We start from the raw sequence: 22756 nt of genomic DNA, 5'->3' as shown, positions 1-22756 counted from the left end.
TTACATTGTATCAACCGTTAAATAAATGTTTGAGTTTGACAAATCTGTTACTTACCATGTATAATGTTGATATCTATATTTACAATATGTCTTATCTCATGAATAATCTAGTTGGCTTGAAAGTCATAATACAAACTAAAAACAAAACTAATATCTAGTCGAAAATAATACATGCATTTTCTGAACGAAATCAAATTGAAATAAATATAAACACATGAAACATGATATGAGTAATCGAGTTTAGATTTACAATTGTGTATTGACATTTAAATTTCACATCAGGATCCAGTTCGTTCCTGACGTTTAGCAACATAGGGTAGGAATCTTATATAGTATAAAACTCTCCTGCAAAGTTGAATGGTATCAATTTGATTGATTTAAAATGTATAACAAAAATACCGCACTCCCAGATAATTTCAAAAAAGTCCATAACAACTAACAGAATCAAACGTTAGACTCTATCAACCAAAAGAACGAACAGAAAACAACTTTCATATTCCTGACCATCATATTTGATTGATGTTTGCCCAACGTCTATTGACAACATTTAAGAAATTATCATGCAATTTAAGATCATCACTTAATGTCTAAGAAATAAATATCAAATCCCATTCTGATTAGTAATGGCATATAAAGAGATGTCATCTGCAAATAATCTAAAATGGCTACTGATATTTTCGGTATAATTGTTTATTAAGATAAAGAAAGGGAAGGGATACAACACTCAGTCTATGTGCACTTCTCCACTGTAAAGGAAGAAACCCCATGAAAACATCTATCTGGCATATGTCACCTTGGTAATCTCCAAATGATGCATTCGATGCAGTTTGCTCTCATCCTATGAGAGTCCGTGCGTTCGACCCCCGTCGGGACATACTTAATAGATATAAGAAGATGTGGTATGAGTGCCAATGAGACAACTCTCCATCCAAGTCAAAATTTAAAAAAGTAAACCATTATAGACTAGAACATTTTGTATTTGCTGTGTTTCCAGTAATCACGTTGCATATAGAAGTTTTCCATCCGGAGTTGGATAAGTATGTCTATGAAATTATACATGATGTTCCGCGGTCTGCTATCTTATGAAACTGCATGTTAAAAATCTGGTTCAGTGTGTCAGTCTCCTACTGAGATGGAATTCATTTTCTGTTGATTTTAACACGTTCTTGTCAGACGCTGTATGTGATAGCTGAACGGTATCCTTGAAGTGACTTTTCCGCCTGACAGAAAATAATTTAGCCTTCACCTCGCGATGACGGTTCAGTTAGTTACCATTACGTTTCATTGATTATATCTACGTCTCAGATACGATTAGTTATACAGGAAGGTGAAATATATTTGATATATTGAACTATTGTTAGGTACACACGCCAGTCTTTGACTTGGCGAAATAAGTGTATTGAATGGAGCCTAGCTTATGTATCTGGCAACAGGTACGGTGTCGAAGTAGCACGTTTAGTTTTCGTCAAATTCAAAATTGTCCAATTTGAGTTAAAAGTAGTTTTGTTTTGACCGTCATTTTTTTTTTACAAAGTATATCAATACAAGTAAACACTTTTAATTTTCCGTCATGGCTAAAAAAGAAAAAGACAAACAGACAAATAAAAGTACTCAAAACATAACAAAGAAAACTAAACACTGAGCAACATGAACCCCACCAAAAACTGGGTGATATCAGGTACTCCGGAAGGGTAAACAGATCCTGCTCCACTAGTGGCAAGATATTATTAAGCAAATTCATTTTTGATAATATATTTGCATTTCAAATAAACAGGCGGAAGATCCAATCCAGGACTTTCGAAACCCATTAGTCGAAGAAAAACTAAAAAGATTTGGAAAATAATACGAAAAGACCCATTCGTTAAAAAATGACAAACTAAACATACAGTTACATGAACCCCACCAAGAGCTGGGATTGATCTCAAGTATTGTCGTACAGGTTAGTATCTCAGCTCAGATGCGCTGATTGTTCTGTTCTTTTCTGCATGCTGCGTTTGATAATTGACAATATTCATGATGTACTAGATATAAAAAAAGTCGATAAAAATCGATACTTTAACAGGTTGGTATCATTGAATTAATCAGTCACTGAACAGATAAATTGTCATGCAAAAAAGAAATTTGTAATGTTAGCACGAATCAGCAATAATTATGTTTTTTAATTGATAGTTATAACTGTACTCTTCTTAGTGGACAATCAAATGATTTCCATCATAAAGTGTTTTAATTTTGTATTTTATCTTCAGTAATCACATTCATCGTCGCACACATAATTTATCAGTTTGAAATCATCAGAAGCAGTTGTTAAATATAGCCGTGTTTACATAAAATGATATAATGATTGTATAAACAAACCTGTGCATCTGTACAAGTATAAAGGCATGACAGGACCTAGATATATACAATTAAACGCATTTTATGTTTCAGAAAATTGGAATCTTTCATATATTTTTAGATTCTTTTCTTTGGTTCCCACAGAAGATGTTAAAATAAACATAATAAAGAAGAATTTCAGAAAGAATGTAGTGAATTTTATTAGTTGACATACAAAAAAGGACAATAGACATCTTAAACATTTCTTATCTATTATTGTGTCCTTCTTTGCATTGATCGTTTATACACTTGTCGCAGGTAAAATAAATAGTCATAGGTACTGTGGATTTAATCTATGAAGTCACACAACAGCTTGATGTCCTACACTATTACAATCAGGTAAGAAAGGGGAAATCAATGCTTTTTAGTTTCAAAATGGGCTATATCTTTATGTTTTCAAATGTTTTATATCCTGTAACATTTTTGAAACCTACCATTAAAAAACATCTACTGATATACCGAAACAGTTCACTCATTTTGAAGGCGTTAAAACCTAACCAACGCGTCGTTACTTTATCAAGTAAATTCCACATTATTTAGTAAAGCATTATTATTTTTCTATTCAATAAAATATAACTGAACCAGTACACAAGTGGGAGTATGGTAATCATGACATTGGTAGGATACAATTTGCGTGTACTATTGCTCTATTTATCTATATGCGTATGTTGTTGGTATATATTAGGTGTAATACCACCATTGATTTTCCCCTATTAGTCTTTGTTAAATTTGCACTTTTCAAAAAATTGTGCAGAATTTATCTTTGTTTCAAATAAAGAAATACTTGGCATGAGTAAATTTTGATCCTGTCCAGTACTATAGAAAAAATTTCACATAACATTTCATTGCATATAAGAAAATAACCATCACTGGAAGTTAACCAATCAAATGTTCCCCCTTTTTTAACCTGTGTACAAGCTTTAGTAACCATGTAACCTCAAGTTTCCAAAATATTCTATAGAAACCCCAAATAAAAAAATAATGGTGCTGTGAAATACCCAAGATATATGTTTATGACCCAGAAATGTTTTACTGCAATGAAATGTAGGATCAATTACCTACAACTGTCAAATTCAAGGAAATATTTTTTTTCGACCTATTTTCGTATGCAACCGGATGTGACGTATTATGATTTGGTGGTATTACACCTAAAGAAGACTTTTTTGTTAAATAAACTGAATGTGACTTTTTTCCTTTGTAAGACTGGTTATTTCAAGCATTCCTGTCAAGTTTTGTCATAATCAGTTCAATAGTTTGAGAAAAATCTAGTATAATGTAAGACGACATCTACAGCGATTCGAGCTAAATTTCTTCGAAAAATCCAAACCAAGCCGTATCATGTTAGAATATAGTGTGGACCAATAAATGATCAAATATTTATCTCATCTGCCTAAAAACAGTTGAATATGATACAAAAGATGACTTTAGGATGATAAATACTACTAATGGACCTCTTTGTTCTCCTTATAAGGTCTCTTTTGGTCCATTTATACCTCTCATTTCCTCAAAATTTCTACTTTATAGGCCAATAAATAAAAATTTTGGGGTAACTTTCACTCATTTATGATAGAAATGTTATAATAAATGATTAATTGAAGTTTTCAAGCTGAATGAACTATCCGTATAAAAGTTTACTGTCTCCAAGGAGGTTTCAATAAGTCCTTACGTAAAACTTAAATTTACGCCGCGTTCCAGAGAGGGACATAAAAAGCTTCTCTTTTGGTGAATAATTTGTTGTTACTGCTTTAAAAATAATTTCATTTACCTAAAACTATATATTTATTAAAGTATTTCTTAGGTAAAATTTTCTAGTATAGCAGAATATAAGAAAAAAGGAGAAAAAGCTCCCCAAAACTCTAAGTATGGCTTATTCTGTCAACTAATATTCATGGTAAAGTCCTATTTCAAGGAAATTTTCTCATAAAATGTGTTTTGGAGACTCAATCCACTCAGAATATTTCATTATTAGTAATATTTCACTTAAATAGCAAGAAATTTTAACACATGAGAGTACTCACAAGGTCAAAGGTGCATGTACAGCTTCCCATATTAGGTGTAATACCACCATTGATTTTCCCCTATTAGTCTTTGTTAAATTTGCACTTTTCAAAAAATTGTGCAGAATTTATCTTTGTTTCAAATAAAGAAATACTTGGCATGAGTAAAGTTTGATCCTGTCCAGTACTATAGAAAAAATTTCACATAACATTTCATTGCATATAAGAAAATAACCATCACTGGAAGTTAACCAATCAAATTTTCCCCCTTTTTTAACCTGTGTACAAGCTTTAGTAACCATGTAACCTCAAGTTTCCAAAATATTCTATAGAAACCCCAAATAAAAAAATAATGGTGCTGTGAAATACCCAAGATATATGTTTATGACCCAGAAATGTTTTACTGCAATGAAATGTAGGATCAATTACATGTACCTACAACTGTCAAATTCAAGGAAATATTTTTTTTCGACCTATTTTCGTATGCAACCGGATGTGACGTATTATGATTTGGTGGTATTACACCTAAAGAAGACTTATTTGTTAAATAAACTGAATGTGACTTTTTTCCTTTGTAAGACTGGTTATTTCAAGCATTCCTGTCAAGTTTTGTCATAATCAGTTCAATAGTTTGAGAAAAATCTAGTATAATGTAAGACGACATCTACAGCGATTCGAGCTAAATTTCTTCGAAAAATCCAAACCAAGCCGTATCATGTTAGAATATAGTGTGGACCAATAAATGATCAAATATTTATCTCATCTGCCTAAAAACAGTTGAATATGATACAAAAGATGACTTTAGGATGATAAATACTACTAATGGACCTCTTTGTCTTCCTTATAAGGTCTCTTTTGGTCCATTTATACCTCTCATTTCCTCAAATTTCTACTTTATAGGCCAATAAATAAAAATTTTGGGGTAACTTTCACTCATTTATGATAGAAATGTTATAATAAATGATTAATTGAAGTTTTCAAGCTGAATGAACTATCCGTATAAAAGTTTACTGTCTCCAAGGAGGTTTCAATAAGTCCTTACGTAAAACTTAAATTTACGCCGCGTTCCAGAGAGGGACATAAAAAGCTTCTCTTTTGGTGAATAATTTGTTGTTACTGCTTTAAAAATAATTTCATTTACCTAAAACTATATATTTATTAAAGTATTTCTTAGGAAAAATTTTCTAGTATAGCAGAATATAAGAAAAAAGGAGAAAAAGCTCCCCAAAACTCTAAGTATGGCTTATTCTATCAACTAATATTCATGGTAAAGTCCTATTTCAAGGAAATTTTCTCATAAAATGTGTTTTGGAGACTCAATCCACTCAGAATATTTCATTATTAGTAATATTTCACTTAAATAGCAAGAAATTTTAACACATGAGAGTACTCACAAGGTCAAAGGTGCATGTACAGCTTCCCATATTAGGTGTAATACCACCATTGATTTTCCCCTATTAGTCTTTGTTAAATTTGCACTTTTCAAAAAATTGTGCAGAATTTATCTTTGTTTCAAATAAAGAAATACTTGGCATGAGTAAAGTTTGATCCTGTCCAGTACTATAGAAAAAATTTCACATTACATTTCATTGCATATAAGAAAATAACCATCACTGGAAGTTAACCAATCAAATTTTCCCCCTTTTTTAACCTGTGTACAAGCTTTAGTAACCATGTAACCTCAAGTTTCCAAAATATTCTATAGAAACCCCAAATAAAAAAATAATGGTGCTGTGAAATACCCAAGATATATGTTTATGACCCAGAAATGTTTTACTGCAATGAAATGTAGGATCAATTACCTACAACTGTCAAATTCAAGGAAATATTTTTTTTCGACCTATTTTCGTATGCAACCGGATGTGACGTACTATGATTTGGTGGTATTACACCTAAAAGCGTATATAAAAGATAATATAATATAATTGATCAGGTGTCTAATAGTGATAAATTCAAAAGATCCTCGTTAAAGATTTGGTCTTTAATAAAGGACTGCATTAAACATGATACATGATATACACAATATATTTTAGGCGCTACTGGCCCTTCTCTTGCACCTAAGTTGATGTGATTCTGATGCAAGTGGAAAACCAGAAAAATTGGGTCAGCATAAAAACTATTTCTAACGAAATATCGTATAGATAGGAACAAGAAAACGTCAAATACTAAATTAATTAACATGCAGTTGAAATATTAATTTTATTTTCATTACTTTCCTCTTTGTTAAGTACCTGCTTCAAAACGTTGACGAAGCTGCTGAATTTATATTTTTGTTTACAGGACAACATGCATTTTACGATAAGAAATTTGGGTTTTCAATGAATGTAAATGAAAAAAATAGGGACTAAGAGTGTCCACGAAAAAAAACACAACGGTACAAAATCTGGAAGTGAATAAATATATATTGTATGTGGTTAATTCTCATACAACCGTATATTAACCCCTTTGTGTACAACAAAAACTCACACACTGATAAATTTATAATAAAACAATGACACAGGTGTCGAATTTATATTATAAAAAGTAAAAGCAGGTAATCGAGTATCTATGAAATGATGACGTCATGTAAAAACCTCTATGTGTTGAATTGAAATATATATTGCCTGTGGATGTTAGGCAACCAACAATCAACAATCAATCAATTGAAATATATATAGATTTTGTTCAATTTTGAACATTGTTTTTGAACTGTGATGAAAGCTCCCATGGGAGTTTAAATTAAATAATTTCACGTGGTCTTTGTCTCTGGAAGCAAACCTTGTCACTTTTCATTTTTCACTCGATATTACCCTATGCATAGGTTCAAATACAGACAACAGAAAATTACCTATGCTAAAATCTCATAAAGCCATTTAGAAGAAAGGTTGAAACAAAAACTGAGAAAAATGACATGAACTCAAAATGAAGCGATCCCGAGTGCGGCGACCAGGTGAATGTATTCTGCGTTTGCATGCATATCCTACAATGGGATTCCGAAATTTGTTCGTTTTTCGAAAATTGATGCAATCATTTTTAAATTTTAAAAACGTTATCATTTAAAACTTGTACTTATCAATCAGTTATACCCTTAGATTAAATGATTTTGAAAGAATTTTATTTTGAGTTTAAGAAGTACCCAAATATGTTTCTTATTATAAGAAAAAAAGGATGGTTGGACATATAGTAGGCTCATACAATAACATTTTTTTTTATTACAGAACAGCCTTTTCAATTTCATTTCAGCAACACAAAACAGATATTATTGCTCTTTAATAAGCATAATTTTCTTCGTTCATATTTTGTCCTAGATTGAAAAAGTTGATTACAGAAGAAGAAATATCGAAATGGTAAGGCATTCTCTTTTAACAGAAAAAAAAAGGATCACGCTATTAAAGATATGGCCACCAACGAAAGTGCATCATTCTGCGACTTTTGCCAAAGCAGGGACCTTAATACGTCAGCGGAGGAATATTGTCCACAGTGTGAAGAGGCACTCTGTCGAGAATGTACAGACAATCATAAGATATCGAAATTGTCAAAATCGCACCAGACAATCTCGGTCGACAATTATAGAAAGCTACCATCATTTATCAAGGAAATAAAGCAAAACTGTGATGAGCACGACTGCTTCCTTGAATTTTATTGCAAATATCATGACGCCCTTTGTTGTAAACTTTGTTTGATATCAGGTCATAAGGAATGCAAGGAAACTATTTTCGTTGCAAATTTTCTAACACCATCTTCAGGATACCAATCAGCAGCTTTTGATAACATTCAAAGAGTTCTAAAAGATCTGGATAGTAACATTTGTTCCGCTATAAAGGACAGAACTCGAAATTTGACCGAATTACGTAATCAAAAGAAGATGATTTCAGAAAAAATTAAAGAAAAACGTCAGCAAATAAATACACTATTAGACAATTTAGAGGGAGCATTACAAGAAGAAACATCTGCAATGGAGAAAGAATACTGTCGGAAAATAGAAGAAGTAATTGAAAAATTGGAGAACGAAAAAAAGAGAATAGACGAAACTGTAAAAGATGTTGATTTTGTAAAAATGTTTGCATCTAGTCTTCAAATCTTCATGGGAAAAAAAGCATTTCAGGAAAGTGTTTCAACCAATGAAATGAACTTCAAAATATTATATGATAATGGGAGCTTGACCAATTTGACAATGCAGTGTACGTTCAATGAAAAGCTAGAGAGGTTTATACAAGAACTAAAGACCTTTGGTGATATAAAGGTGAACAATTGTGAAAATCATATTTCATTTTCATGGAAGGGAGATAAATCAGCACAAATTTTCAAACCTTTGTCGGTATTGAAATCGATTGAAAACATCAATGTTAGACTAATACGCAAGATTAACATAAATCGCAATGATCTAACTGGATGTGCAATGTCAGAATCTGGAAACATGTTTTTTCTACAAAAACACAATAATAAGCTTTTTAAATATGGGCAAAAAGGAGAACGCCTGTCCGAATCTTATATCAATTCTAAAACTGGCGGCATTGGATATGACCTTGCAGTGATTGATTCTGACACAGTAGCTATATCAAGTGGTGAAAATTTTCTAAAACAGATTTACTTAATTGATATGAATAGTGCAAAATCCGGTCCAGTGTTTAAGCTAGGCGACTACTGCTACGGTTTAAGCCATCACAATGGTTCATTTATTTGTTGCACATATAACAATGGAATTAACATATGTCACAAGTCATATCACCGTTTAACCGCCATGCAGAAGCTGCCAAATGCACCTTCCGTAGTAGGTAGTACCTACGTTACCTCAAATGACAATTTCATTTTTCATTCCAACTGCCATGATCATTGTGTCGTATGTTACGATTTCAGTGGGCAGGTACAGTGGAAATATTCCAATTTGTTGCTCAGAAAACCGTACGGCATCACATTAGATTCTAATTCGAACATTTATGTTGCTGGTTCTGATTCAAACAATATAGTCGTGATATCTCCAGATGGTAAACAGGCGAAAGAGCTAATTGGATCTTGTGATGGAATTTCAAGTCCTCGTGCCATTTTCTTTCATAAAACCAAACACCTGCTTCTAGTAGCAAACTATAACAGTGTTGCCTTCCTGTATGACGTTATATAAAGCATATAGTTTTACATGGAGTAAACCATTTACTACTGGAATCACAATTTTGTTATCAAATTCAGAATAAAATAAATGTCTTAGATTAAATTTTCTATTGAGCTTATAGAATAAATCACTTTTTTCAGGCTTCATTGATGTGTACAAAGGACCAGCTAACTCACAACTGCATTTATATGTTTATATGACGACTATCAGGCCAGATTACACATTTATCATTCCGGAATATATAATTAATCTTTTTGAATCTATAACTGTTTAGTCGATGTTCAAGCTCAAATATTAGTCACCTGATTTGAAAGTGTATATCTCCAGTATTGCCAAGTCACTATATTGGTAACAAAAGTAGTAAAACGGACACGGTCATTATAACGTATGTAATATAAAAAACATACACGATTGATAAGTACCCCTATCTAAGTGGAAAGATGTTTGTCTTTTGGTCTTTTTTTTTTTGCCATGGATGTGTCAGCATATTTCTAATTACTGAGTTTGAGTGTTCTTTGGTTTCTTTCGTCTCTATTAAGTCACCTTCTTATATTTTATAGACCTAGTTTTGTTAACGTGTAATTTGTTCAAGATTTTTTTTATACATATTACATATTCTACTCGTCAATGGAAAAATGCACCTGTTATCTTTGCAGCATGTTCTATTAACACAATACCTTCCCAGACAGTTGGATGAAACTTATAACTTTTATAGTAATAGTACATATAATCAAGTTGTTTCCGTCTTGGTTCTAAAACTACATCGTTCTTGAATTTCCGATGAAGTTTTTGTAAATTCTTTACAAAATACTTAAAATAAGAAGATTGGAAATATGAAATAATCAGATCATTTGTGGGAAAAATTTATGAAAAATGCTATTGTAACATGTGTAATGGATTGACAGAATGATTGTTAAGATGGTCATACCTACCTGACAGTTTTGACTGAATTTGTCCTCATATTGTAATTCATCTTTTAAAGTTAGTTTTTCGTGCTGAGCACTTAAAAAGAGAGATAGATTATATGTCAATGAAACAATAACCTGACGACAAAATGTACCGAAAATCAGCTACAGGGCTACATACTGTCAATTATCATCGACAGATTTATATTCAATACCACGCGGATTAAACAGATATATATATAACTATAGTGACGAAAATCCTACATTTGTAAGATGCAGGACGTATATTTCTGATAAACTTTTCTAAAAACTTGTAGAAGAAGAATAATTATTTTGTGTTTATAACTAGAAAGGGGGTACACTTGAATTCATTGATGGAGAGGCACAGTGAAGAAATCAACTGTTGAAAAAATGAATAATGTTAGTTAAGTAAAAGAAAAAAGATATCGATGACAGCAGCTAATGATTATGATGACTCTATCTAATACCATTTCGTAACTCGTAAAAATTCAAGTCGGGTAGAAAACTTTCTAGTCGGATGATGCATATCAAAACAATGTAAAATTGACTAAGATAGTTGTTTTACGTCCAGTGTCAAAAAAGGCATTTTTTGAAGAAAAACAACTGATAAATGAACACACATTTTACATATTGCCGTTGATAATTAATAATACTAAAAAAGAGGGAAATTGGGGTTATGGTTTCTATATCTCATTTTTATCGGATTATACTGGTTACTTATTCTCTTCGGTAATTGGTCTCTAGTTGAGAGTTGGCAATCATACCACTTCTTACTTTTAAAGCATTTTTTTCAAATTAGGATCCTCTTCGTTCGAGTTTAATAACACATGGCATGAATCTTGTATAATATGAAATTGGCCTGAACTGAGGTACGGTATCATTTTAATTGACCGATTATTTGCTCGTTGCGTAATGACAAGTGGTAACAATAAGAAAATGTTCATACATTTTCAAAATCATCATTGAATAACTAGTTGCCTAGAGAGAACCACCGACTAACGGTCAGAAAATTGACGATCCTAGCCAATTGAGATTGGAGTCGAGCGCACCTGCCACAAGCGGGATTCGAACTCACAACATAAGTGTTGACAGGCTATTAATAAAGTAGTTCGACTACTTAGACCACTAGAGTATCGTGTTATAATCTATGTATTCAAATCATTTTGAATATCAAAGACTTATCCAGGTAAAAAAAGTATATTTTCTTTTTTTTGTCATAATAAGGTTAAGTAAAAAAGGGACCAAACATTGTTTACTAGAGGTACTCCTGTACTGATATACTTTAAGGAGACAAAATCAATCCAAAACAAGTTTCTGGCATCTGTTACCTAATCTATCTCAAATCTAAGAATTCAAATTGATATAAATATTAAAGACATTTCCATATAATAAACAACCATGCTGCATTTGTACATCATAAAACAATAAGCATATATATTTCTCATTATCATTATTATCAAGATATAAAGTAATAGTATTCATTTAAACAATATTTATTCAGATAAATCAACATTAAACGATATTATACAAATGAAATAAGTACTAAGGATTCAGAAACAAGCAAATTTGCTTTTACAAATCTGTCTCCTAGTATTATATATTGCTATTTTGAATAATTGTACAATCTTCAATTTGAAGCGCAGTGCTTGATTAAGTAAATTTAGGATTATTTTGCGTGGAATAATCATTTTCACCTGTTGCCAGGTTACATTTTTTTTTTATTTCGCTTCACCAATTAGTTGTCACAATTTACAAATTAATTTCAACAATTTGTAGGTCTTTTTTTTTTTATTTGTCTCGTGGAGAAGATTATTTTTTTTCCAGTTCGTACTCTGCCAGGATATTTATTTCCAAAATCATCCCCCAAGCCGTTCCTAGAAAATTGTATTGTTAGTACAAGACGCCGGTAATAGACACGATAATGTGAGTTTCTTTGCTCTTAAAAACTGTAGTATAGGTAATTTAAATGTCTCACTCTCTAAACTAATGAAAAAAGTATTCTGTAGTCATTTAGTTCCAAATTCCAATCATAAGTCCCGTAGTGACTTAATTTTTGATTTGAGACACTGGCAAATTATTATTATTTGAAAGAAAAGATATGGCAGTTTTGGTGGAAGCTGACAATCAATGTTTATACAACAATCCTGAGATAGCAACACTTCTGTAATGCTTGTTAAAACTTAAAAAAAGGAAAAATGTTTGAGTCTTAGCTGAAAATTTATCATATTCAATGTGTACCCGCTCGTTGTACACTCCCATCTGATCTGGCAACACAGTTTTCGTCCTTATATTTTCGTTTTCTACAAATAGAGTCTCTTGTGTGGACAGTGTATAACTTTTAAAATATTTTTTTTCATACCCGTTCCCAATTTATCCTCATGTATTATGGCTCCCAAAATAGCAAGTAGGGGAATGAAATTACACTAAAAACAGGTTGGCAACGATTTTCAAAGTAAAGAAGTGATTTGGTCGAGTCAAAAAAAGATTAAAAATTAGCATGTCTGAAGCTGTCAAACAGACTTAAAGACACCCTCGGCATAAAATGTCAAAATTTTGAGTTACAGTTGAAGTTTTTCTGAAAGTTTGATATGACTTGTCCCAAAAGTAGTACACCACACTGTAAAAATATTATTGAGAAAGCGCGTTTTTTTTTTATCTTTTTATTTGCATTTATTGTTTATAACGAATTAACTATGTTTTCGGGTTTTCTGGTTGAATTTATATACAATTTTGCCCACATAAATTAAAACTAGTAATATATAAATTTTATTAAACAAACTATATGAATATGTGCCTGTAAGGAACCTTTTATTTAGTGGTTGTCGTTAAGTGCTGTTTATCATATTTGTTTAGCGTTTAGTTTGTTCTTGTGTTGTGTCGTTGCACAATTGAACCAGGTTATGAAGAGGGTTGGCGCAAACAAACTAGTTTTACCCCGCCACATTATATATGTGCCTCTCCAAAGTCCGGAGCCTGTAATTCAGTGGTCGCGTTTATAGCTGTATGGCAGATTCCATATAAGAAAGTGAAACAACTCCCATAAGCACGTTAGGCAAAAATCATAAGCAATGAACTTCTGTTTTTGAATACATGCTTTAATAATAAAGATAAAGACAATTTGACAAAAAAAAAAATTATGAGCATCATCCTTTTTAAATAAACGAAGCCTTAAATATTATGTTTCTGACATAAGATTTGACAGACTTTATTGTTTCTGACATAAGATTTGACTGACTTTATTGTTTCTGACATAAGATTTGACAGACTTTATTTTTTCTGACATAAGATTTGACAGACTTTATTATTTCTGACATAAGATTTGACAGACTTTATTTTTTCTGACATAAGATTTGACAGACTTTATTATTTCTGACATAAGATTTGACAGACAAATTGAGTTTCTGACACAAGATTTTGACAGACTTGATTCTGACATAAGATTTTTCATACATAAGATATTTTGACAGACAATATATATTTGTTTTTTTTGACTGACATTGGAAATCAAATCCTAGTTGAAAGTCATTTTTAAAACTCCTGGAAAATACTGCAGCCTAACATCTAACAAGATTTCACTACAGGTCAAAGAACTTCAACTGTTAGCACATTCAAATGTTTCAGACATAAGAAAACAAGTTTGACAGATCTTATGTAGGAAACATATAATTTAAAACTATTGCTTGAATAAAGTTAAATGAAAGAATCAACATGTGTGTTTTCTTATGCACAGCATGACTTACAAATTTAACTGGCAATGATTTTGAAAGTTTTTACAGCTATGTTCCTGACATAAGATTTATTGACAGACACTGAGCTATAAAGCAAGATATTTGAAAGTGAAAAAAAATATATATCACAGATGTTTTTGACTAAAAAAAGTAACAAATTTGGGAACAGGGATGTTTGAATAACCAGACTACACTAGTAAATACCAGTATACAAGTGTCAACATAAAGCATTGCAACACATAAACATTGTGTAAAAAAATGGGAGTTAATTCTGTCAAAATTTTTGCATTTTTTCAACTTGTTTTAATCATTTCTACTTTAAACGGAAACAATCATATCCAAAAATTATTTTTATAATTTCTTCTAACATCATTATTCCTCAAAACATTCACAGATTATCTTTAAAATAACAGTAATTATTATTTTTATTTATTTATTCATTTTGACAGACATTTCAATTTCTTATATGGAATTTGCCGTATATCATATTCGTATTTCGTTCATAATTGTGTTCATAATTCAGGCTGTTAGTTTTCTCGTTTAATTATTTTACATTTGTCATGTTGGTGACTTTTATAGCTGACTATGCAGTTTTTTGTATACAAATCATCATGAGATATAAAGACTATTGATTTTTATTGCAGACATATTGAAGAAAAAGTGGAATGCCTATTTCTATATCATGGTTTGCAGAATTAGATTTTTATCAAAAAAGCAATGTACCTAGGACGTTTGTCTTTTAGCATGGTAATCAGTATATATATATTTTTTTAATTTCTTAAGAGGCAGATCTTATGGTGATTTTGTTACAATCCAAGTTTTATGTGTATCGTATTTCTTACAATGAGACACAAGGATATTTATTTAATAGTTGAAAAATCGATGTGAAGCAGCCCTTGTCACAAGTTAACTTATTGCGGAGAAGACCAGACCACATCAAAAGTTGAACTAGGTATGATACATCAATCACTATAAGAAGATAAACAACACGTACATACAAGAGACATTTATTGAACAAATAACGAATAATCATAATCTGTAGAGATTTGTATCATGTGTATATTAAGTCAAGGTGGCAAATTTAAAGGACGATTCTTAATAATTTGACTTCATCAATAATATTATGGTATGCTATGTTCATTGAAATCCAAGACTTCATTGCAAACACGAGCATATCGATCGAACGGAGAAACTTACACTCCACACGAAGAAAATGATGGAACAGCATAAAAATAAAATTGAAATAAAACCGTGCGTTTATCATGTTTATCATAAATTGTATATATATTGTGCTGTTAATATATCTATAAAGTTTGGTGTTTTGCTATGTCTTTATGTAGCTTTGAGATTCATAACAGTAAAGGAAAACATTTGCATTAAACGGAGCACTACGTTCCCATCCGAATACTTTCCTATATGCTTTATCTAAGAAATGAAAATATATTTCTCAAGAAAAACAGAAATAGCTTTTATCATTTCTTCAATAGAAAAAAAATATATGATGTATCCATCCATGACACACAATCAGTATGTGCACACCAAAAAAAAAATCAAAAGGCGAAAGAAACACCAATTGTATTGCTGTTCTTCATCTCAAAGTCACATGTTTGCATGTTCTAAATGTGAAGTGTGAACTCACAACATAAGTGTTGAAGGCTACACTACAAACTACTCAGAGTCTGAAAAGACCATATTTTACTTAACAAGACTCGGCATAATCTCGACATTACTTAACTGTGCTTAACTATACTTGACTTTGGTCTCGACTTTACTATATAAGTCTGATTGAGTACTTGATATTCTTGGTATAGTCTGAACTCAGTCTCGACCTCTCTCAAATCAGTCTTGACCTTTAAATTTTGTCTCGATTGATCTTACAAAATTCAAGGTTATTTGGTAGTTTGGTTCATTGCTGTCAAATTAAAGGTGGCTGATTTAATTGAGAATACAAACATTGTTTTATGCGTATATAAAGGAGAGCAAAACCTTAAACGTTCCAACAAAAGGTACTAAATTAACCTAAAAGTTTGGAGAAATGATTGAGATTTTTCCTCATGTAATAATTGTAATGAATTGTATTGAATTACGTATACAATAGAAGGACGGTTAAATATCTCAAATATTTTGATATCTATATGTATCCTACTTGTACCGATCTTTTACACACTTTTGTACACAGGTAAAATCAGTAATCAATGATAGTAAAGTTTTAAATAAATGTATACCGATACACAACAACTAAAATTTGTATGATGTTATAAGCAGGTAAGAACGGGGAAAACAAAAATTCTAAATTACATAATGGGTCAATCTGTTTTTCAAATGTTTCGCATCAAACCAAATGTTCGAAACCTTCCAGCCAGCAAAACAAAAAGTACACGCAAAAACACACCATACACCAAACAGTACACAAAGTATGGCGGCATTTAAAAAAAGAAATCAGTATCATTGTTGATTCATCGTGAACATTTTACATCGGTTAAGAATGATAAGAATTATTTTGAATAGAAGCAAAAAGTTACTTGAATTGTACTTGATTTTCATATGATGAAAACATAATCTTTCAATCATTTTAATTGAGGTCTGGAGCTGGCATGTCAGTAACTGCTAGTAGTCCTTTGTTCATTTATGGTCATTTTGCTTGGTTTCTTTTGTTACCTATTCTGACATCGGATTTCTTTTGAACTGAGTTTTACTGTGCGTATTACTATGTGTTTCTTTAATCTACAGTTCTGGCTAGAGGTATAGGGGGAGGGTTGAGATCTCATAAAACATGTTTAACCCTGCCGCATTTTTGCGCCTGTCCCAAGTCAGGAGCCTCTGGCCTTTGTTAGTCTTGTATGTTTGTTAATTTTAGTTCATTTATATGTTTTGGAGTTTAGTGTGACGTCCATTTTCACTTAACTAATACACAATTTGTTTTAGGGGCCAGCTGAGGACCACCTCCGGGTGCGGGATTTTCTCGCTGCGTTGAAGACCCATTGGTGACCTTCGGCTGTTATCTGCTCTTTGGTCGGGTTGTTGTCTCTTTGACATATTCCCCATTTCCATTCTCAATTTTACTTAGATGATTAACAAGTTAGAGTATAATCTTCTTGGTTGGATAACAACACTTACATTATACTGCATGTAAAAAGTACACGCGCGTTTTGTTGAAATATATACGCGTATATTATTTTAAAAAACCGCTTAAATAATTTATCTTGTTATTAAATGATATACGCGTGTAAATGAAGACACGCATATCTTAACGCTTATTTAAATTGCTCTGTTATCATGTTTATAAGGGTTTACCCTTTACCTATATCTTAAGAGGTGCTGACCTTTCCCTAGCACCTACGCACATACTATTCTTTAACAAAAGGACAAAAGTGCAGAAAAGTGGGGTAGCAAATTAATTATTGTTAATGTAATCACATTAAATGATTGAGTTAAAATATTAAAGAAAATTTACTAACACGAACACTAAAAGAGGTTCCATATTACCCCTAGAGCCTGTATTTAAGTCTGATTTGAGTTCACATGTAACTGTATATTATGTGTATGTGTGAGATACTACTTTTAAGAAAAGACGTTTACATGTTTAATAGTCTGTTTGCCAATTTCCGAAATTGACCCTGTAATTAGATACCCCCTTCTTAGTTGTCTCCGTTAGGAGGGACAAAATTCTCATTAACAATGGAGAGCTAGCGGAAAACGTAAATTCATCTGTGCGTAATTTGTGTAACATTTTAGTTTTTCAAATCTTTTAATTACATTTATTTTGTTGTGATGCTAAATACTTTCGATACCAGAAGTTATTTCCACTAAAAATTTGTTAAAACGCCGATATATCACTTTCAATCATGTTTTGCGTGGGAAAAAGTCAATTTTGTCCGGGTTAGAACCAGTCTACGATTCACAAAGAGAAGTTTAAAATGTGTGTGATAACAAAATCAAATCGGTAATTAGCAAATGAACTATTAGCTTATTATTTTCTCTTTTACTTTTGGTTATTTGAAAAGTACTTGTTCCTAAAACAGTGATGTTTAAACATTATCGTAATATACAAAATGGTGAAAGTGGGTGTCATTAATTTTTTGGTCTCTTATTTTTGCATGTTAACGGATTCAAATGAGGTTGAAATAATGTGCAATCAACAAGTAACGAACGTTTTATCAAAGTGTTGATTTTTTGGCATATTGAACCGCACCAATTGCTGATAGCAAATCGTCTTTCAATGTACCATTCTTGTAAATGATTAAACAAAACCAATTACTTAAGATTTTCTGCATCTTAGAAAATGCCGCAATAACGCGAAATCAATAGAATTTACAGAATTTCATGAGAAATTTACGTGAATATCACATAAAAATAAAATGATTTTGTTTTCACGTTGAATTTACGGATATCCAAATTAAAGTTATTCAAATTATATCTCAATTTTCAAACTCAATTAATATCATGAAAATTACCAATTTGTTTTTTTTTAAGTTCACGTGAAATTCACGTGAATGTTTTCAAGTACAAGCTCATTTGAGGTGAAGTTCACGTTACAATTTTCACTTGAATTTCACGTGATAGTCATGTGAAGTTCTCTTGAGTAAAAGTTTCTTTGTAGGACCCATAGTTTTGTCATATTGAAAAAAATGGTAATGGATTGTGGGAACCTTGAAGGCTAATACCATAACGATGTATTGTCTTTTATGAAAGGACAGCCTTTCAACTTTTATTTCACTCACGTGAAACATATAGTATAATTCTTTAATGATCATCATTTTATTCATTCATATTTTTTCCTCAGGTCAAAAAGTGGATTGCAGATGAAGAAATGTCAAAACTATAAGGCACTCTATTCAACATCAACTAAGACAAGCTATGATAGAAATGGCCACAAACGAAAGAGAATCATTCTGCGTCATTTGCCAAAGCAGGGACCTTAATAAGTCAGCGGAAGAATACTGTCCACAATGTGAAGAGGTTCTTTGTGGAGACTGTCGCCATCACCATAAGATATCGAAGTCGACAAAATCACATCAGACCATCCCTATAGAGAATTATAACAAAGTACCGTCCTTTATCAAGAAAATTAGCCATAATTGTAAGGAGCATGACTGCTTCCTTGAATTTTATTGTAAATCTCATGAATCTCTTTGTTGTAAACTCTGTTTGATATCAGGTCATAAAGAATGCAAAGAAACTATTTTCGTTGAAAATTTTCTAACGCCATCTTTAGAACACCAGTCAGTAGCTTTAAACAATATTGAAAACGTTCTGACAGATCTTGAAATCAACATTTCTTCCACTTTAAAGGATAGACATCGAAATTTAACTGAATTGCGTGAACAGAAGCAGATGATTGCAGAGAAAATTAAGGAAAAACGTCAAGAAATCAATACACGATTAGACAATTTAGAAGAAGCCTTACTAGAAAAAGTATCTGCAATAGAAAAAGAATACTGTCAGAGTATAGAAGATGTGATAGTGGCACTAGAGGACGAAAAAAAGAAAGTAAAGGAAATTCAAAAAGAAATTGAATCTGTTAAAATGTTTGCATCCAATCTACAAATCTTCATCGGATCAAAGTCATTCCAGCAAAGAGTTTCCACCAATGAAACTAACGTCCAATTATTAAACGATAACGGATGCTTTAACAACTTAACGATGAAATGTACGTTTAATGATAAACTAGACGGGTTGATCAAAGAAATACAGACATTTGGGGAGATAGAAATTGACAATCGTGAAAAACATGTTGCTTTTATCTGGAAAGGTAACAAATAAGCACAAATCTTAAAATCGTTTCCGCGAGAGAAATTGATTTAAAACATAAATATCAGGCTGGTACGTAAGATTAACATAGATGGCAACGGTCTTACTGGATGTGTAATTGCAGACGCTGGAAAAATGCTATTTCTACAAGCACACAAAAATTGTATAATGAAATATGCACCGAATGGTGAATTCCATTCAAAATTGCATATCAACAGTGCGCCGTTCAACATTGGATATGGCCTCGCAGTGGTCGATTCAAATACGGTAGCTGTATCAACTGGTGAAAATTATCCACACAAAATTTACTTAATTGATATAAATAGTACAGAAACTCGACAAAGTTGTTTATCTTGATGACTTCTGTTTTGGTTTAAGCTATCACGATTGGTCATTGATTTGTTGTACATTTGAGAAAGGCATTCAAATATTTAACCTTTTAAAACAAAATTTGACATACATTCAAACACTGCCGAATGCACCTAAAGACGCAAATGAAGCATACGTTGCTTCCATTGAGGATTGCATTTTTCATTCTAACTGGCGTGATCATTCTGTCGTATGTTACGATTTCTGTGGGCAGGTGAAATGGATATATTCCAGTTCGTTGCTCAGACGACCGTACGGCATAACCTTAGACTCACATTCGAACATTTATGTTGCTGGTTCTGAATCAAACAATATCGTAGTTACATGTATATCAACGGACGGAAAGAATGCAATAGAGCTTATTGGAGCTAAAGATGGAATTTTAAATCCTCGTGCAATTTATTTTGATAAAACGAAAAACTTGCTTTTAGTAGCAAACTATGACGGAGTTGCCTTCCTATTTGATGTTTGATACATGTACAATTCACCTGTAAACGTTCTGCGCCTGAAAACAATTATATCTTCAATAATGTCTTATCGAATAAGGATTAAACTGAAAGGGTCAACTTACATTTAACGTATCACAATTTATCTTTCATGTATTGAAGTTACATAAAATAAAATGTATTTGGAATATTTGGTGTTTCTTTAAAATGTGATAAATAAGTTATCGTGGGTAGAAAAAGCAAACCAGTCAGTCACTAAAATAATCTGTTTATTTTGCAATTTTTTATTTCTTTCCACAAATGAATCAAAATATTATAACAATAATACCAAACTCCAAGGTAAACTCAAAAAGGGGAAGACAATAAAAACTGACAAAATCAAAAGTTGCCAATCAATAGAACGAGTAAAAAAACAACCGTCATATTCCTGACTAACTTGGTACATGCATTTCCCGAAGTAAATGGTGGGTTAAACCCTGTTTTATAGTAATCTAATTCCCACGATTGTATCACAAATGGTTATAGTCCGTTTTAACATACCTCAGTTATCATTTTTTGTATAAAATAAGTACACAATATTTTCACTATTTTTCAAATTGCAAGTGTTGGACTATTTGACCAGTCAATAGTTTCCAACTATTTGACCGCAAGCGTTATTATATTTCGCGGAATTTCAACTGCAGCTACGGTTTTGGAGGATGTTGAGAATACAACTAGAGTAACGACGTCGCGTTTTACCTATTGCATCTAGGGTTGACGTCAATGCGTTAACATTTAGAATATATATGAAGTAAACGTTAACCCTCTTGTCGCCGGAGGAACACATGTGTCCACAGCGGCTGTGTCGGAGGAATACATATGTCCGTGTTTTAATTTATGCAAGGTTCTCATCATTGCTCATCTCTTTCAAATAAAATACCAAAAATTAAGCAGTGTAATATTTTTCGTCGTGGGCCCCAAAATAACGTCATTAGTGTGTGACGTCATATATAGAACGACGTTCTTGTTAGGCATGTAACGTCACAAACGTACAGGTGTCGTACTATCTGGCACACGAAATGCAACCATTTAAAACAACTAGTTAACAGTATGGTTGAGTTCTTCTTTTTATATTGCGATAGTTGGTTTAGCCCCGATATTTATTGGCTGTTGTCTCTTTCGGCATAATAAAACACTTACTGACTGGATATTCGTGGAATAATAAGTTTATTGTCCCTTACGATACAACTATTGCCTTCGGCTACGCGATAAGGGCAATAGTTGCACCTCGGGGTCAATAAACTAACTTTTCCACTCATGCACAGTCAATGAGTACAAAATACTGACACGATTCCTTTAACGAGTCAGAGGAGTTACTTTTATAGCAACCGCGTTGCCGGCATCAACTCTAACATATTTTCCGAATAGAATAAGTACCCATGATACATCAATGATATTTTAGGTATAACAGACTTGCATTCATGCAGGATATAATTTCACTTTCCCTCAGAGAAGCACAAAATTTAAACGTTTCAAGTCTTTTGGCTATGCATTTAGTTTAAAGTAATACATGTTTCTTTGGAGTACTAGTTGTCTTGTTTAAGTCATAAATCTGATGCTGATGTTTCAATGGCAACTTCTTAGTGCATGAGTGTTTTGCGTGATCTATAGGTTCTAAATGAAGAAATATAGATTGAAGCCTTTACTAAATGAATTATTATGGAACTCCTCTTGGAGAAATTTGTTCAAAAGAGAAAAATCGCATCCAGCTTGTAAGATGTTTAGTATTATGAAATTCAATAGAGTATAGATTTATCTGTCAAATAATTTCTTTTTATACACTTATTTGTAAAAGTTATACATATGCAATATAGGGGGAATAAACCCGAATACGCAAATATAGAATGAGGAAGGATGAATGTACCTTAATTTTTTTTTTTTATCTTTATCTAAATCATTTCCAGTTTGTAAGGCTTACCTAAGAGCGCGTCTACATTTAATTTTATTATAGTGTACAGTGATGCTCCTAGACAAAAAATAGACCAAGAGGTAACTAGCTAGAGCTAGTGACGGTATTTAAATTCTTCGTTCTATCTTTTTT

General features: G+C 32.0%; 2 protein-coding genes across 2 annotated transcripts; both read left to right on the top strand.

The window, feature by feature from the left end:
- Positions 1-2637: 2637 nt before the first annotated feature.
- LOC127718030 (uncharacterized) lies at positions 2638-9590 on the top strand. The gene is made up of 2 exons (XM_052223922.1): positions 2638-2712; positions 7658-9590. Exon 2 carries the CDS (start codon positions 7747-7749, stop codon positions 9466-9468), a length of 1722 nt encoding a protein of 573 aa, XP_052079882.1. The 5' UTR covers positions 2638-2712; positions 7658-7746; the 3' UTR covers positions 9469-9590.
- A 6705-nt stretch (positions 9591-16295) lies between these two features.
- Positions 16296-20866, top strand: LOC127718029 (transcription intermediary factor 1-alpha-like). The gene is made up of 2 exons (XM_052223921.1): positions 16296-16375; positions 18894-20866. The coding sequence occupies exon 2, from the start codon at positions 18968-18970 to the stop codon at positions 19871-19873; it is 906 nt and encodes a 301-aa protein (XP_052079881.1). The 5' UTR covers positions 16296-16375; positions 18894-18967; the 3' UTR covers positions 19874-20866.
- Positions 20867-22756: the final 1890 nt, after the last annotated feature.

This window comes from Mytilus californianus, unplaced genomic scaffold (assembly GCF_021869535.1).
Source record: "Mytilus californianus isolate M0D057914Y unplaced genomic scaffold, xbMytCali1.0.p SCAF_10, whole genome shotgun sequence".
Lineage (NCBI taxonomy): Eukaryota > Metazoa > Mollusca > Bivalvia > Mytilida > Mytilidae > Mytilus > Mytilus californianus.
The sequence above is the reverse complement of the archived record's forward strand: the minus strand, read 5'-3'. Positions and strand labels throughout refer to the sequence as shown.